The 17,440-nt window shown below is 34.8% G+C and overlaps 1 protein-coding gene across 6 annotated transcripts in view; it reads left to right on the top strand.

Moving 5' to 3' along the window:
* Window positions 1-17,440, top strand: part of ERBB4 (erb-b2 receptor tyrosine kinase 4) — a 1,120,478-nt gene that overhangs the window by 1,065,558 nt on the left and 37,480 nt on the right. For all 6 annotated transcript variants that reach the window (XM_027051681.2, XM_027051663.2, XM_027051688.2 and 3 more), the window contains 3 exons: window positions 9,195-9,350; window positions 12,319-12,394; window positions 16,168-16,314. In XM_027051681.2, the coding sequence (XP_026907482.1) occupies window positions 9,195-9,350; window positions 12,319-12,394; window positions 16,168-16,314 (379 nt within the window). The remainder of the gene's footprint in view (window positions 1-9,194; window positions 9,351-12,318; window positions 12,395-16,167; window positions 16,315-17,440) is intronic.

The following is a 17,440-nucleotide window of genomic DNA, read 5'->3' as shown; positions in this document are numbered from 1 at the left end:
ACCTATAGCATATTTAGTATTCTCTTGATCCAGGCAGATGAGCTTTTTGACCCATTATTCATTTGGTAGGGAAGCAGTGACTTCTCACACATGCTTTTTTAAAAATTTTTTTAACGTATATTTATTTTTGAGACAGAGAGAGACAGAGCATGAACGGGGGAGCGGCAGAGAGAGAGGGAGACACAGAATTCGAAGCAGGCTCCAGGCTCTAAGCCATTAGCCCAGAGCCCGACGTGGGGCTCGAACTCATGGACCGCGAGATCGTGACCTGAGCTGAAGTCGGATGCTTAACCGACTGAGCCACCCAGGCACCCCTCACACGTGCTTTTTAACTTATTTTTGTTTGTTTGTTTCTTTATTATTATTTCATTTCTGTAAGACACTCTGGAATCCCAAGCAGACTATCCTGCACATTCTTGCAATGGAAATTTCTAAAAGCTTGTGAAGGGTGGTAAATGAAATTTCTGGAGAAATATCTGAAGAGAATGTAGAGAACCAGAAGAAAATTTTTGTTTTCTCAGCCAGCCTCAGGAATCTGTAAATGTTGTCTTCATTCATTCTCGTGGTATGCTAATATCACCAGCTGGGGTTTGGCCACAGTGCTGAAAGTCTGGCTTCCTTCCACCTATCCTAAATATTGCAGACTTTTAAACTTGCCCCACCTACGCTGCAAAGAAAAATTGCCACTGCCTGAACAGGCTTACAAGATTTTGGTATTATTGTTCATTTAATCCAACTACAAACATCTATTGAGTAATAGTTAACTGTCAGGCAATCTTCAAATTGCGGAATACGTAGTGAATAACAAGTAGTCAATGCAACTGTGTCTGGAGGCACCATTCATTCTAGGGGATCCCAGCAAAACTAAAGAGATTTGTTTACTAGGTATAAGAATTTTCTCTTCATTGATTGTAGAGCACCCATTGTTTACAAAACAATTATTCAGTTATATATCCTGTCTTTGTTAGTTTCATATATGGTTTTATAACCTATTGACTATAGTTGTATGTATATGGTCATATAATGTAATAGTTAAATTTGTTGCCTCTGGAGTCAAGCTGCCTACAGTCAAATCTTGCACTGTCACCATTGGGCAAATTATTTTATTATTTCTCTGTGCATCAGTTTCGTCATCTTAAAATGGAAATAGTAGTAGTACAGATCTCTTTGGGTTCTTGTGAGCTCCACTAAAACAGTCCCCTGGCATGGAGTGCTTAAATAAAGGTTAGCTAGCTTTTACCTACAAAAATAGGAAGTGTTAACATGCATAGTTATATTGTATTCCTCATACCATTTCAGTGCTCCCTTAACAAAAAACTTCTACAAGTTCCATTTTCCACAGTGACTATCACTATTATTGTTTGTCTAGATTCTCCTACACAAAAATTAGTACTGAACAGATTTTTTTTATATTGTGAAGCAAATTTATATCATTTTCACATGGTGTTAGTGTTAAATGTAGTCTTGTTTGTAGTGTCAAAGAGATGGGGGTAAGTTTAGTGCCCACCAAGTGTGGAATAGACAATAAATTGAGAGTGTTTGCCTGTGTTATATATGTGTATGTGTTTATGTGTGGATATAATTTAATTCAATGACAAGGAGTAGTGAACTGGATTTTGTTTAGCATTATGCTTGAATCTAAAAACGTATGATGAGTAAAACATGTTTTTATTTAATGCACAATACGATTTATGTGTTAAAATAATACACACGAATTTAAAAATAAGTAAAGATAAATAAACATGGATGGATTGGAAGGATGTGCATGGAAAAAAAAAGTTGTGAACACTTAGGATGTATAGGAGAATGGGATTGGGGTGGAAGATATAGGGGAGCAATGATAATCACACTCATGAATTATGGAATATGAGTAACTCAAAATTCTGTGAATCTGAGATCCTAAAAGAAACCAAAGACAAAACCCACACATATTGCCTTGAGTTGGCTCCTAGAAAACAGTGTCTGAGACAGATTTTCATGCAGGAAGTTTTTTTGGCAAGTGTTCTCAGGAGCAATACCTGTAAAGCCATGAAAAATATTAGGTTAAAGGAAAAAGTTGAGCCGTGGTGAAATCATGACAGAGATCTCACCCAATCTTAGGAGAAAGCCCTGGAACTTGCATAGTTTTTCATAGTTGTCCAAGCGTGGATGGACTTTGTAACTACATCAGCCACTTGTTGGATGTGGGTTGACTCTGTGAGAGGACGAAAACCCCAGCAAAGCAGCAGTTGGGGTGGGGGTATCAGGGCAACCAAAATGATGTAGCTGAGATGAGAGCGACCAGCAGCCAACACTCCCAGAAGCTGACAGTGTGAGTCCGCTGGTCCTGAAGAAGTTTCTGGGCGATATACCACAGCACCTCCTAGATGCGTGTGTGTGTGTGTGTGTGTGAGTGTGTGTGTGACACAAACACCCACTCAAATATATTATTGGGAATATTTGATAAACACATTTCAAATATCAACACATATTGTTTTCATTGCACATTATTAAACTCATATAAATTTAGCCCTCAGTATTTCAAAATCTCCATAAGAACTGCAGCCTAATCACATTACGTAAAGATCATCAGTGCAATTGGAAGATGTAAGAATTAACCATGACTATTAACTCCAGGCTAGTTTAGGAGAGCCATGTGAATCTGCTTTTCTTCTTCTGAGAAGAATAGTAGGAGAACATCTGGGGACAAATAGAGTGAGAAAGAAAAGTTACTTTGCCTAACAGTACTGCGTACCTTTTCTTTCTCTTAAGTAGTCAAATTGTATTTTCAATACAATTAGAGGTTACTTATTTAGAAAACGCATAGTATCTTAGCATATTGAATGTTCTAGGTGTTTTTACAAACATGAGGGCACTGATTCCTGAAGATAATCTTCAGGGTACATACTATTATTGTCCCCATTTGATGGATAAGGAAATTGAAATGCACAAATAAATTGACCAAGGACACAGAGCTAGTAAGAGCTGGGGTTTATTTCTAAAGTCTGTTGTTTTAAACATTGGATGCATGAAACTGACTTTTACTAAAACATGTTCACGGCTCTTGCTAAACATTTGAAGGAAGGCACCTAGTCTACATCTTTCTTTACTATTCTCTGTGTCTTTTATTGGCCCACAATTTAGTATTTTATATAGATCTATTGTACAATTCCATCTATCATGGAATAAAAATTTAAAGCTGGAGGACACCTCAGAGATCATTTAGGCCAATCTGTCACTTTTATAGGAGAAGTGAAATGAGTATCTGAGGTCAAAAACCTAGTGAGCAGCATGTCTGGGACTTCTGACTCTAACATTCAGTTCTGTGTTCTTTCTCCGCTGCCATGAACAAGCTTTTGCTAGTTGAAAAGGCTTCTCAGTTTATTTAATTATGAGCCCCGTTAGTCTCCCTTCATGCACTATTTGGATAAAGTCAGTTACTTCATCCAAAAAGGCTCCTTTCTTCCCTTGAACATGCTCATATCTTTAGCCCTAACAGAGAGCATTATAGTTGAATTCCCGCCCCCCTCAGGCATAGAATTGCTTTTAGAAGGAAAAGTAGAAAAGAGGAGTGATTTTCATTTGAGGCTAGCTTTCCTGAAGCTTCCTGTGTTATTAAAAAAGCTTGAGGTTATTAGAATGAAAACAGGAAAAAAAGTGTACTCTTGCTAACTCCAGAGATTAATGCCTGTGAAAGCTGACTGCAGCTTGAAATTTTTAGCTCCACACATGTTTGATGAAAGTGTCACATGTCCTATATATGGGAAGCAAATATTTATTGTCAAAAATAGTCTGGTCTCTCTTGACTTGTGTTGGCTTCCTGCAGCTGGGCAGAATACATTTTCACATTGGATTAAAACATAGAAATAACGCATTTTTGCTAGACAGTTGTGATTCAAATATAATATTGAGAAGAAGGTCATTGCCAGGTGTCCGTCAATACTGTTATTTTAAAATTAAGTCAGTCACTGATATTTTTTTTCCACAGAGCAGTTTAGATGAGTCGATTTTAACCAGAGATTAAAACTTTCAACTCAATTGTAATAAAATTATCCTTGGATTTGGTATTAAAGTGCATTTCTGAAAGTCAGAATAAGGTTTGTATTTATTAAAGCACCTTTTGAGAGGTATAAGCAAAACAGAAAATAAGTAAGAAAACTCATTACAGCATATAGAGCAAGTATGAAAAATGGTAAAATACTGAATGGTTTGGATAATGGTAAATTCTGAATAGTTTGAGTAAAAATCAGACTTATAGCACCAGGATCTAGAAGTAGACAAAATGCCCCTAAAACATGTCTACAGAAAACTCCCGTCAGTGCTGATAAAAGACACACAGTCCGGTACAAGTGTACTATTTTATTCACCCTTCCTGCAACATTGAAAACTCTCCAACCTATCTTATTAATTACCTTTAACTTCACTAAGATCCTAATTCTGTGATGTATTCATGGAGGGCACCAAATCTCTTAGTAGATTCCCTATTTTTTTCTTCTCTTTATATGACAACATCCTCAGGTGAATCATTACTAAAATAATACTTTGAACAGTAATTATTTGGGATTTGTATCCACGCATTAATCATGATGGATTGGTTGTGGGCATATATGTCACCATTTGTAAACATTTATTGAACGCCTACTGTGATATATTAGTTGGGATTCACAGATTTTCTGAAATAAGCAATTCAAGTTAATGAGGGTAAGTTATTCTTGTTCACACTATGACTGTTGATATTTATCTGTAGAACAGTAATAAAAGCTTGCATGCCCTGCACTTACTATATGGGAGTTACGATTTAAGCTCCTTACATATATTAACTCATTTTATCTTTACAACAGTCTGTGGTATAGGTGCTATTATGGCCATTTTAGAGATGAAGGTGAGTGCCAGGTTAATTAACTTGTCAGCATCACACAGCTAGAACATGGCAGAGTTGGGTTCAATCCAGGTGATTGACCCCAGAATCTGCACTCAGACCAACTCCACCATCCTTCATATCCTGTGGTCAAAGCAATAATTAAGTTTCCAATTTATATGATTCAAATTCCCACTAAATAAGAAAAAGTTTCTATAATTTAGCTGAATTTTAAATAAAAATACAAGTCAGTCACTTGCATTATTCCCTGAAATTCACAGAAATCTCTTATAATATTTTGTTCCAAAAGAACTAGGATCTTCTAAAGCCATATGACTTCATTGTGTACATTAATTTCTTCATGCTCACACAACCCTGTAACCCACCAAGAGAGGGGGTAGGCTTAAAAATGCAGACTTTAGAACCCCACAGGAACCAAATCCCAGTTCTGTCACTCCTTAGATGACTTGGAGGAAGTAACTTGACCTCTCTGAGACTTGGTTTTCTCATATTTAAAATGGGATGAGGGGCGCCTGGGTGGCTCAGTTGGTTGAGCGTCCGGCTTCAACTCAGGTCATGATATCACAGTCTGTGAGTTCGAGCCCCGCGTCGGGCTCTGTGCAGACAGCTCAGAGCCCGGGGCCTGTTTCAAATTCTGTGTCTCCCTCTCTCTCTGACCCTCCCCCGTTCATGCTCTGTCTCTGTCTCAAAAATAAATAAACGTTAAAAAAATTTTTTTTTTAAAAAATGGGATGAAAACAGTACGCTTCTCAGAGGATTAAGTTAACCTGCCAATGTAGAAGCATTTCGTTCTGCTGTGTTCTGAGTACTCAGTCAATGTTAGCTGTCATTATTGTCAGTGTTCATAGTCCCATAATGTACTCCACCCAGGCAGACATGGCATGGACATGGGAATTGCTACAAGTGAGAGTAAGTTTCTTTTCAACCAATGCAGCATTATCCCTTCAGTGATAATGAATGGCCCTTCTTTTTTAATCATCTTCAAACTTCAAGGGACTTCATCCAGTTTATTTTTGTCACTGCTATTTCTAATAACTGCCTCCTTAATCACATCACGCTCCGATTTAAGGAGTGACTTTATTTTGAAGGAATCTAACAGAGACTGTGATTCTAATGAAATCATCCACCAAGAAAATCCTATCTTAATAATTGCAATGTGGAGAAAACTATCATGAACAATCCAATAGATGATTCAACACTCTAATTCAGGTGTGAAAGTAGAACTAAGGTAGCAGTCATAATTAATGATCTAAAAGCAGTCATAACCATGATGTTGCATAGTTACAAAGCAACCATACAAATGTATTTTGATGATTTGGTAATGATATAGATGCTTCTGTTTTTATCTTTTAATCATGGCCAGGTGAGTGAAACTATACATAAATTACCATCTGGTTGCCTGAATTGAGTTTTCATTATGTTGAAGAAAACATTTTTTTTAAGACAAATAGAATTGAGGTTCAGAGGTTCAGGATAGTCTATCACCTGCTAAGACTTGGCATATAGAATATCAAAGAACATATGGAGTTTTTGAAGTTTTGCTTGTAATATGGATATGTCACTAGGGTCTTAAGCTTCTTGGTGAATGTTAGCTCCCTATTGGTATAGAATATATCACTATTCTTGCACATGGTGAAGAAATATATGCATATTTGCATTAGGATAATATTTAGTTAAAGGAATTATTATCCACCTAAATTACAAAAGTCAGAAAATAGAATCATTTGTAATTTATACATTTGTATAAATTGTATAAATCATTTGTAATTTATACTCCTTTTCATTATTCAATTACCAGGATGGTTACTTTACTGTATAAGTGTAACTTGAAATTGTTCTCTCCCTGAAATTTCTTGTGGACTAGTTTAGTTGAAGATTCAGATGATCATACATAAGAGCTAGACGAGTATCATAAATGAATTCGTGGGTAGTAATAGTGAGTGGTGGGATCCTGGCCAACTGGAGGTGCCCTCAATGGGGTACAGCCAGTAATCAGCTAAAGAGGATGTTTGAGAGTTTCCTAGTGTGTGGGCCAAAAATATATATGCATATAAACTGCATATAAGCTGGATATAGCTCAGACTGCCAGTCTGCAAACTTTATCTCTCATCCTTTTCCACCTCATCACTTCTCTTCTGCATTGTGGCAGTGGCTCCTGACTTCTGCTGTATTTGTGTCCAGCCCTTTGTTTATACACCAGGTGATTTTTTTGCAAGACTCCAATGATCACTGTGTCACTCTCCTTTTTCAAACAACCTCTGCATCACCACAGTGAAGTGCAGATTATCTACCACAACACGTAAGAGGCCCTTTTTGAATCAAGCCTCTTCTTACTTTGTCAGCCTCACCACTCATCACTCTCCCTCCTTTATGAATAATGATTTAGAAATACAGAATTACGTACCTTTGTCCCAGTACACCATGGTATTGGTGCCCCTGTGTGTGTTCTCTGTAACTGCAATTTTGTCCTCATCTTGCCCAACTGATGGACGTCATTCAAACATTACTTAGGCCTCAGGACCTCTCTGAAGGCTCCCTCGTGTGTATTTCTAGGCTACACTACAAATGGTCCTCAAAACACAGCTCTCCTTAAATGCCTTACACGTGTCACATTGATCCGTTCAAGCCTGTATTCCACGTCTGCCCACTTTATTAACAGCTCTGTCTTCCTGCAATGAATAGATCTTCTCTGACTCTTTTTTTGTTCCCTGATGTCTAGCACCGTGCCTGGAACATAGTGTGTATTCTGTCATTGTGTGTGGATCTGAATATTAACTTGTTGCAAACACAATTTCCATATTCTGATATGAAAGTGGTAGGAAAGATAATGATGAATGTTTTTGTGGACATTTCTTAAAAGGGCAAATAATTAAAAATACTTTATCTCCAAGACAATAAATCTATTTTTTTGATCCCTTAGTCATATAAGGGTTATATGTTTTCAGATTCATTTTATTCTAGGAATTTATTAGTTGGCATAATCGAAGAGAAAACACTGTTTAGGAAAGAGGACGAAACCTTATAAATCTCAATTGTGGACTGATTTCAGAAAACACAAATACACTACTGACCAGTTGGACCATATCAGGCAGTACGTCCACTGGTTGTGTTTAATGGGCATTTATAGTATAGTGTTTGGCTCATGATGCTGTTTGAAGCAATCTTCTCTTTACACTACACTGAGTATATGGTTCATTTTTTTTTTACCTGTGTGATTTATGTGTCTGTTTTCCGCAGCTTTTGTTTTGATATCAAAAACCATTAATCCTTCAAAGTCCTGCAATTGTGATATTAACTACCAACAGCTTTGATTTGGAATTGGCATGAGAGTATGCTTTAATGATTTTATAATAATTCTGATTTGTTTTTAAGCGACAATGTTTTTTACCACTGAAATCCTCAAATACAGAATTTCCTCTAACACTTGAATAAAAATATGTTCGCTCCCATCTAGGCCTCTGAGTTTGCTTCTTTTCATCAACCTTTAGTTAAGGCTAATGTTTAATGGCTCTTAGTTTATTTACTGGCAAAGTACAATTTTATTTATTGCTTTTATGAATTATGGAGAGATATATATCCCCATATGAATATATATGGATATATGTAAATTGTTGGCAATCAGTAATGAATTTTATTTTAATAACCCTATATGTTTTTTGAAGAAAACATATTAAAGGCTAATATCAGGGTCACTATAAACAATGTAATTTCACTTGCAGGTTGTTCTAAGGACTACTATTGTCATTGACACCATTTTTAAAAAGTATAGGCTTTTCATGCCTCTGGGGTATAATTCATTTTTTGCCTAATTAATAAGAATAATATAATTCTTCAGCTTTGATAGAAACTATGATGGTGATTTTGGTGCCATTAAACCTGCATATGAAGTTTTTGGGTTTTTTTTTTTTTAATTACGGTTGGTGTGTTTGTTTGGAGAAGGGGTGTAAGGGGAGAGTGACATCAAGCAGGAGTTATTGAGAAGAAAACAACTAGAAATGTGTGGGTCTCTTAGCTTATCTGCTGAGACGCACGCACACTTCACTGATGGAAGTGTTTGCAAGAGAGTACAAAACCTCTGGGGGAAAAAAATGATCTAACATTTAGTTCATATGCAGGTAATTCATTCTTTACAGGACTTTAGGGGAAAAGGCCAAAAGCTATTTGCCATTTGCTTTTTTATCCCTTTATTGGGTTTTTCGTAATTTTGAAAAATATTCCAGGATTCTGGCTTCACTAAGAGAAATCAAGCACTTGCAACTGAAGGCAAGGGAACTACTTTTTAGACAATAGAAAAGCCTAGGCATTAACTGTCTTTTTGGAACTTGGTGTTTTTCAGGGAATGATGTACCTGGAGGAAAGACGGCTTGTTCATCGGGATTTGGCAGCCCGAAATGTCTTAGTGAAATCTCCAAACCATGTGAAAATCACAGATTTTGGACTAGCTAGGCTCTTAGAAGGAGATGAAAAAGAGTATAATGCTGATGGAGGAAAGGTGGGTATCTTTTTAGAACAATATTGCTTGAAACTATAGTATGATATCCTTTTATCTCCTTATATGTTATAAGAAGAAGTCAATAAGCCTGAGGTTAAGAGATTATAAAATCTCAACTCTACCATTTGCCTTCTCTCCCACCCAGGGTCAAATGTATATATATGAACCAACTTCCATTTCTCAAAAGTAGCCAAAATAAGACAATTAATCTCTAGTGGTCCTTATGTCACATCCAGTGTGGGAAGTAGGTGGATCCTTCGGAAATCCAGATATTACACTTAAGGGCCATAGACATTATTTCATTGATCCTAAGAACACAGGGCTAGCTACTACAGAGAGACCCAACTATTCTTTCATAGTAACCTGGCTAGTACCAAGAACCATAACTCACTGGAAAGTTCATCATCCTATTTAACTTTGAATCCTCCTATACCAGGTACAACAGATTCCTCTTAATATGGTTGTATTTTTTAAGCTTTTATCATAGAATATGATTGACCAATTTACTTTATTTATTTTTTGATTCTCTCCACCAGAATGCAGCCTGCTATGTCCCAGGAATCTTAACAGTGCCATTGCCTCTTCTACTTTTCTGACTCTCTAGTCTCAGGCCCTGCCTGACAACTGTATTCCTGCCATATGGTCCCGTCTCATGCCTTAGTTCCGGCTCTTGTTTTTCTCATTAACCTGATGCTAAGATTGCTGGCCTTGGCTATACAGTGAGGATATCTCTTCTCCATCTGGAGGTCCCCCTAGCTTATATGGGAAAACTTGGACCAGGAGAGGCCAAATGAAATAAGCAAATGCAACCTTAACCTATGTATAAACTCATGCTAACAAAAAAAGTTATTAAAGTGTCATATAAATATATTTATCATGTGCCTTATTTATCATGAGCCATCCAAATATATGTTATAAATATTTTGCAATGCTTTCAAATGCTTAGCATTGATTTTATGTATCATGTAGTATATGATTTTTATATAACTTTGTATGATATCTTATATAACTATATATCTTCAAATCTTATCACAAGACAAAAGAAAATAAAATTTTAAAAAACTTAAGGTTTGTAGTATTTCCTGACCTTTCCTTGATTTTATTAGACTATTTTGCCTGTTTACTACCAAATTGCAGCAGTTTGAGACCACAGCTTTGAAATTCACTACAAGATTGCACAGTAGAATTCCATAAATCACATGACTTGACTTGTCTTAAGAACATACAGCTGTAGGATTTGTCTAAAGCAAGATTCATTATAGCTTTAAATGCCTAGTTACCATTAAGTCTTTATCAAGCCACCTGTGATTTAAACTTACTTCTTTAACACAATGTCCGTAGTCCATAAAGTCAGCTAACTCCTTGCCCATAGGGAAATTACTTTCAATGTGTCTTCTGTTCCCTTTCACTGAATGCCATGATTCTGTCATAGAGTTACCTTGATGTCACCTTGGTGAGCAGCGAACCTCATGATTTCAAAGGCCTATTTAGTTTTAAGCTTTCAACTGCAAAGTAGAAGTGTTTATCTTTATTCTGTAGAACCTAATTATATTTTCAGCTATATAATGCTGCCCTTCCTAGTTGAAACTTACTCTGCTGACCCATCATCAGCAGGGTATGTGAGTTGTTTTTCTTGTAGTGGTAATAGATTGGTACTGATCCTCTCGTATCCTTTTATATAATACCTATTTTGGTATGTATTTCCAATACTGGCTAACCAAAACAAGGGAGACCATTTGTGGCTGGGGAATAAAGCAAGCCTAACTTTGGAATACATTATTGTGGGTGTTTTAAGTGACCAGATTATATGAGAGGAAAAAGGAAAGGGCAAGTGTAGAAAGAGTCCATTGTACTGGTGGTCAGAAATGTTCTGAAGGGATAACTGAAAATGTAAGGAGTCTCATTTTGGGGGCAAAAATGTAATAGACCATATTTTTAAAAGCACATATCTTAGATGTTTAGAGTAGTATTGAGAGTCATAATAACTAGTAACTGAATTAATTGCTGAACATTAAGAAATAGAGAAAATGATACTTATTTTATTCTTTTACTTGTCATTGTTTTTGAAGCTTTTAAAAATATATCTTTAGGTTATTTCACTTTTAGAATTTTATAAATTTCAATTCATTGTTCCCTGTATTAAAAAATAACATTTATTATTAAGTACTGCTGGTGGGAATGCAAACTGATACAGCCACTCTGGAAAACAGTATGGAGGTTCCTCAAAAAATTAAAAATAGAACTACCCTACGACCCAGAATTTGCACTACTAGGTATTTATCCAAGGGATACAGGTGTGCTGTTTCGAAGGGGCACATGCACCCCAATGTTTATCGCAGCGCTATCGACAATAGCCAAAGTATGGAAAAAACCCAAATGTCCATCAATGGATGAATGGATAAAGAAGATGTGGTGTATATATATATATACAATGGAGTATTATTCGGCAATCAAAAAGAATGAAATCTTGCCTTTTGCAACAATGTGGATGGAACTGGAGGGCATTATTCTAGTGAAATTAGCCAGAGAAAGACAAATATCATGACTTAACTCATATGAGGAATTTAAGATACAAAACAGATGAACATAAAGGAAGGGAAGGAAAAAATATAAAAACAGAGAGGGGGAAAAAACATAAAAGGCTCTTAAATATAGAGAACAAACAGAGGGTTGCTGGAGGGGTTGTGGGAGGGGGGATGGGCTAAATGGATAAGAAGCATTAAGGAATCTATTCCTGAAATCAATGTTGCACCATATGCTAAGTTGGTTGTAAATTAAACAATAAATAAACTTTAAAAATAACATTTATTATTATTATTATTATTATTATATTTATATTTTCTATACACACAATCAAAAAATACAACTGAGGCAAGCCTAGAAGCTCATAGTTTGAGAAATGACTATAGAAATGAATTTTTATATAACTATAAAAAGTTAACTTTTTATTTCTCTTTTTATTTCTCAGATGCCAATTAAATGGATGGCTCTGGAGTGTATACACTACAGGAAGTTCACCCATCAGAGTGATGTTTGGAGTTATGGTAAATAAATCTTCCTTGTGAATTAAGGGTTTTAAGGCAAAATTAAATATATTAGGTTCATGTGAAATATCTTAAACCAACTTATTTTATTGTGTTGGAAATACTTATAAGCCTTGTTTCTTAAAGGAATTAACTCTTTGCTATTCCATAAAAAAAAAAAACCTCCAAATAATATTGTTATCTGCCTTTTTTTTAATTCCTTCATTCTCTAAAATGTAATATGTTAATATCTCAGTTGAGTTGTCTACCATAATCTTTGGTTTGGTAGCAACTTTTGTGATCATTTTGACAGGAAAAAAAAAGTCAACTTTAGTTTAGGAACAATGTCATAGAACCTCATGGCCTTAATTATCAAAAACTCTTTGAAAACATGTTAAAAATGAAAGAATGTCTGTTCTATAATAAGAAAGAAGTTATTGTAACAAAGAACAATTACTGAAAGCAAATAGGTGAAAGCACTAAATGTGAGGGGAGAGATATGAGAAGATTGCTAATCGCACCTTTGATTTTAATTTACAAATTACTTTGGAATAAACAGACATATTAGAGAGTGAATAATATGAACTGGAAAAGAGTGGTCTTTAAACTTAGAACATTCATGTAATGCATTTAATTTAATTATTGAAATGAGATATTTAGCATCTGTCTATTCACAACCTAAGTCCATCCAGATATTAATGAGAATGAATCAATAGCTTTTCTAAGTTTAAATAAAACCGGTATTTCTTACAAATTAAAAGCACAATGTCCATTTAAGGAAAAAGGGAGTGGTGGGTCTTGAAAGCATGATACAATTTAGTTCACTCAAATTTAAACTTTGCTTTATCTTTATAATTGTTTTTTTAGGCAAAAGATTTAAGCTATTCAATCATTAAAGAACTTACACCTCTTATCTAGAAAAGCACAAATTATCTTTAAAAAAAACTTAAGAGTCTCTTGGGTGGCTCAGTTGGTTAAGCCTCCTACTTTGGCTCAGGTGGTGATCTCTAGGTCCATGGGTTTGAGCCCCATCTTGGTCTCTGTGCTGACAGCTCAGAGCCTAGAGTTTGCTTCAGATTCTCTGTCTCCCTCTCTCTCCGCCCTTCCCCCGTTGGCGCTCGCGCATGCTCTCTCTCTCTCTCTCTCATCTCTCTCTCTCAAAAATAAATATTTAAAAAAATAAAAGTAAAATAAAAATAAGACATTTCTTTAAAGTGTTTTTTTTCCTCCTGTATACATGTATGCTATAGGTTTAAAATTTCCATGTAAGGCCTCATGTGTTCTACTCAGCTTAGAAGTAGAAAGTGTGATGTGTTTGAGATTTAAACAAGTATAGGAAAATGCTTGTAAAATTTAGTTGTTGAACTGTAAGGACTTAATAGAAACATAAATCTATTATATATATTATATGGTACAAATTAGCTTATATATTATATGATAGAGATAAATCCATAAATTATATTTTATATGATAGATTATATATTACACATACATTTTGATATATGTCATATACTTTTTTGTTTTTCTTTTCCCTTTTTCCTATGTATGTTTCCCTGAAATAAATGTAACAGTCTACTACAGTCAAATTTTAAATGGCCTCTAAAATAAGTAAGTAGGCAGATAGATGATAGATCGATAGATAGATAGATAAGTAGTACTCTGCTTTGAAATATAGCCCAGGTCATCAATCCATACCCATAAGGCATTTTAGGATTTTTATGATATATTATAGTTGATTGCAAAAGGTATACAAGACAGAAACATAATGTTGTTTACAGTGAACCTTTGTAGAAAATTGCCACTGGGTTCATCTTTATTTTTACAAAAATAAATATGCATTGGCTATGGTTTATATCTCTGAATGATAGAATTGTATGTTTTGAGAATGTTTCTGATTCAGTTTTCCTGTAATTGTCCTTCTGCATGAAGCCATCTCTGTTTAACCCTATCTTGTCACTCCTAAAAAGATTTAATTAAATTATTACTGGCAGAAGTAGGGGTTTTGATGTTCCTGATTTTGTTTTTGTATTTATGTTTCTGTTTATTATATTTTCTATTATTTTGATTTGTAATTGCTTTGCATTTTTCTTGTAAGTTCTGATAGAGGTATCAGGGCATGTATTCTGTCTTTTATAATTGAATACATAAGTTCATAAAATGTCCTCATTAAATATATATTCTATAAATGTGTATTTATATTGACTGACTGAATAGAAATGGACAGCCATCCAGTTCTTAACTTGTTCCAGTCTGCCTCATGGACACTGAATCTTAATTATTGGCTCTAGGAAGTCATTTTTTAATATGCAAAATTAAGTAGGATTTAAAAAAAATTAAGTTTATTTATTTGTTTATTTTGAGAGAGAGAGAGAGAGAGCAGGGGAAGGGAAGAGAGAGACAGAGGGACAGAGAGAGAGAGAGAGAGAGAGAGGGAATCCCAAGCAGGCTTCATGCTGACAGCATGGAGCCCTACATGGAGCTCGATCTCACAAACCCATGAGATCATGATTTGAACCAAAACCAAGAGTCACTCAACTGACTGAGCCACCCAGGTGCCTCATAGGTAGGGTTTAATAAAGATCAATCAATTCAATTGTGTCGCTAATTACATTTTTATATAAGAATTATAAGATATAAATATTAATCAAAAAATCAGGTAATTAGTGATCTTATTATAAAGGATAATTGGCAATTCACATATACTTTTATAATTTAAGCTTTGTATTTTTATTGTTAGTCAATGATAACTGTTATGAACTAAAAATGAATAAATAATTCATGACAGATGGACATGGAAAAGAAAGCATGGTCCTAATTAATGGATTTTATATTAAACCATATTTTGCATATTATATGCACCAATCAAAATTCACCTGGTGAGACTCCTATACACATACAGCTCTTTCTGAACTTACAATCCTTAACCTTAAGAAATGATAACTTCTTAATTGTATAATTATTAGATCACAAAGAAGAGGTCTGTAATGTGTATAGTATTGTTCAAATCAGAATCATTTTCATCAATGCTAGCTATTTTCATGTTAATATTTAGGGTATTTGCTTTTACAGAACAAATCACTCTTCTAGTGATTCAAGAAGGTGATTTCATTATCTAAGGGATCAACTATTATTGATTCCTTTCAATTTTGTGATGCCTACTTCACATGTATTATGGTATATATGGATCATTCCTCACTCAGGGTCTCACAGGTATTAAAGAAATAAATCTGTGTGTGTGTGTGTGTGTGTGTGTGTGTGTGTTCCACTTGTTCTCTTTGTGTGAGTTAAAGAGAGAGCCATGATTATTTATCATAACATAAGGTATTCATTTTGGCACCACAGCTTAGCCCATAGGGCTTTTAATAGCAAAGAGGTTAATGTCAAAATTAGTCAACATCAGATTTTGCCTGCAATCATATTTACTTAATACTGGATACACATGTTTATAGTAAATTGTTTGATAGGCTCTAATGCGGTGTAGTGAAAATTAACTAGAATCAGCAAATGTTAACATTACTTAAAAGTAGACATGGGGAAAAGAGTCTGTGTTCTGATACGCACTCTGAATTGTCTCTGCTACTCATTAAAAATTTCAAGACAATAATAAGATAATTGAATTTCCCACAAAGATTTTGTCACTGGGCTTCTGCTAATGAATATAGAAATCTGAAGAGCTTTTCTTTAGTCTAATTTTGATTGCCTTCTAGGGAGCTTTCTTTTGTCACTGGCATACTGCTGGTTTATTCAAAGTATGTTGTTAATATGCTTATGTAAATATTTGATCTCCAATTTAGGAGTTACCATATGGGAACTGATGACCTTTGGAGGAAAACCCTATGATGGAATTCCAACCAGAGAAATCCCGGATTTATTAGAGAAAGGAGAACGTTTACCCCAGCCTCCTATCTGCACTATTGACGTTTACATGGTCATGGTCAAATGTAAGATTGCAAAATAATTTCATCATCACCATCATCACTCTTAGTAAAGCAATAGTACAGATTAATCAACTGCATAATGTTTTTGTATATTGAAAAATGTAAAAGTCCAAAAATAATTATGAAAACATCATGTAAACACCTGCGTTTTTGTGATTATTATGAATAGGAAGCAATATCATGCTTCCATGTTATGAAGTCAAAATTATATGACTCTTTCTCTTCTGATTCATTTCACTTTGATTCTTATCATTTCCATGACAATCACATTGTCTTTCATAAAGAGATGTAATTAGTTACAATAATGTTAGTAATCTTTATAGGAAAATAGCAGTCTAAACAAATGATCTGATATAAAGAAAGAAAGCTTGAAGCTGATAGTTGAAAAAATGAATTAAATGGAAATAGGTTTACCACTTTTAGTCAACAGGAAATAAGCAGGACAGAATGGAAAGTAGGAAGACATGAATCTACAGTCAAATAAAAAGATTATGAATGTTTACTTTTTTTTTCAATTTGATCATTTGTTTACATCAAACGCTCTTACTTTTTTTTCCTCCTTTCTATGCCCCAGACACATACGTACTATAAATATGTTTTGGCAGCCTAGGCTCTTAATTTAAATAGAATTAAGGAAGTCTCTGGAGTTTCCTAGTTAATTTAAGTGAGATTAACATTCAGCAATCTTTCTTGTGTAATCTGGGGTTTTCCCCTTTCGATTTACACAGGGTTAGCAAAGAAACAAACTGGTGAAGGTGAATAAGCATCTTATTAATAAGAGACTTTGGACCCAGGTCTACTCAGATTTATATTCATGACATGTGTGATACATTCTGACAGTGAGGAAAGAAATAAAAAATGTGCCTTCCAGTTCAGGTCAGCATGCCCTTTTCTCTAAGCATAGTTCTATTTACTCAATATTTAGTTAGAAAGAAACGGATACCTCCTGGTGAAGTTAACCTTTTTAGGTTCTAATAATTCCAGAAACACCTATTTTCTCATTAGCATCTTGGTATCAACAGCAATTTTGTGTGTGTGTGTGCAAATGGATGCATATAATGCAGCTTTATTAGGAGAGGGAAAAAAATCAGGTGATACTAATGATACATGAAATGACACCCAAAGACTT

Source organism: Acinonyx jubatus, chromosome C1, assembly GCF_027475565.1.
Source record: "Acinonyx jubatus isolate Ajub_Pintada_27869175 chromosome C1, VMU_Ajub_asm_v1.0, whole genome shotgun sequence".
In the NCBI taxonomy this organism is placed as follows: domain Eukaryota; kingdom Metazoa; phylum Chordata; class Mammalia; order Carnivora; family Felidae; genus Acinonyx; species Acinonyx jubatus.
This window is presented reverse-complemented; position numbering and strand designations above follow the sequence as displayed.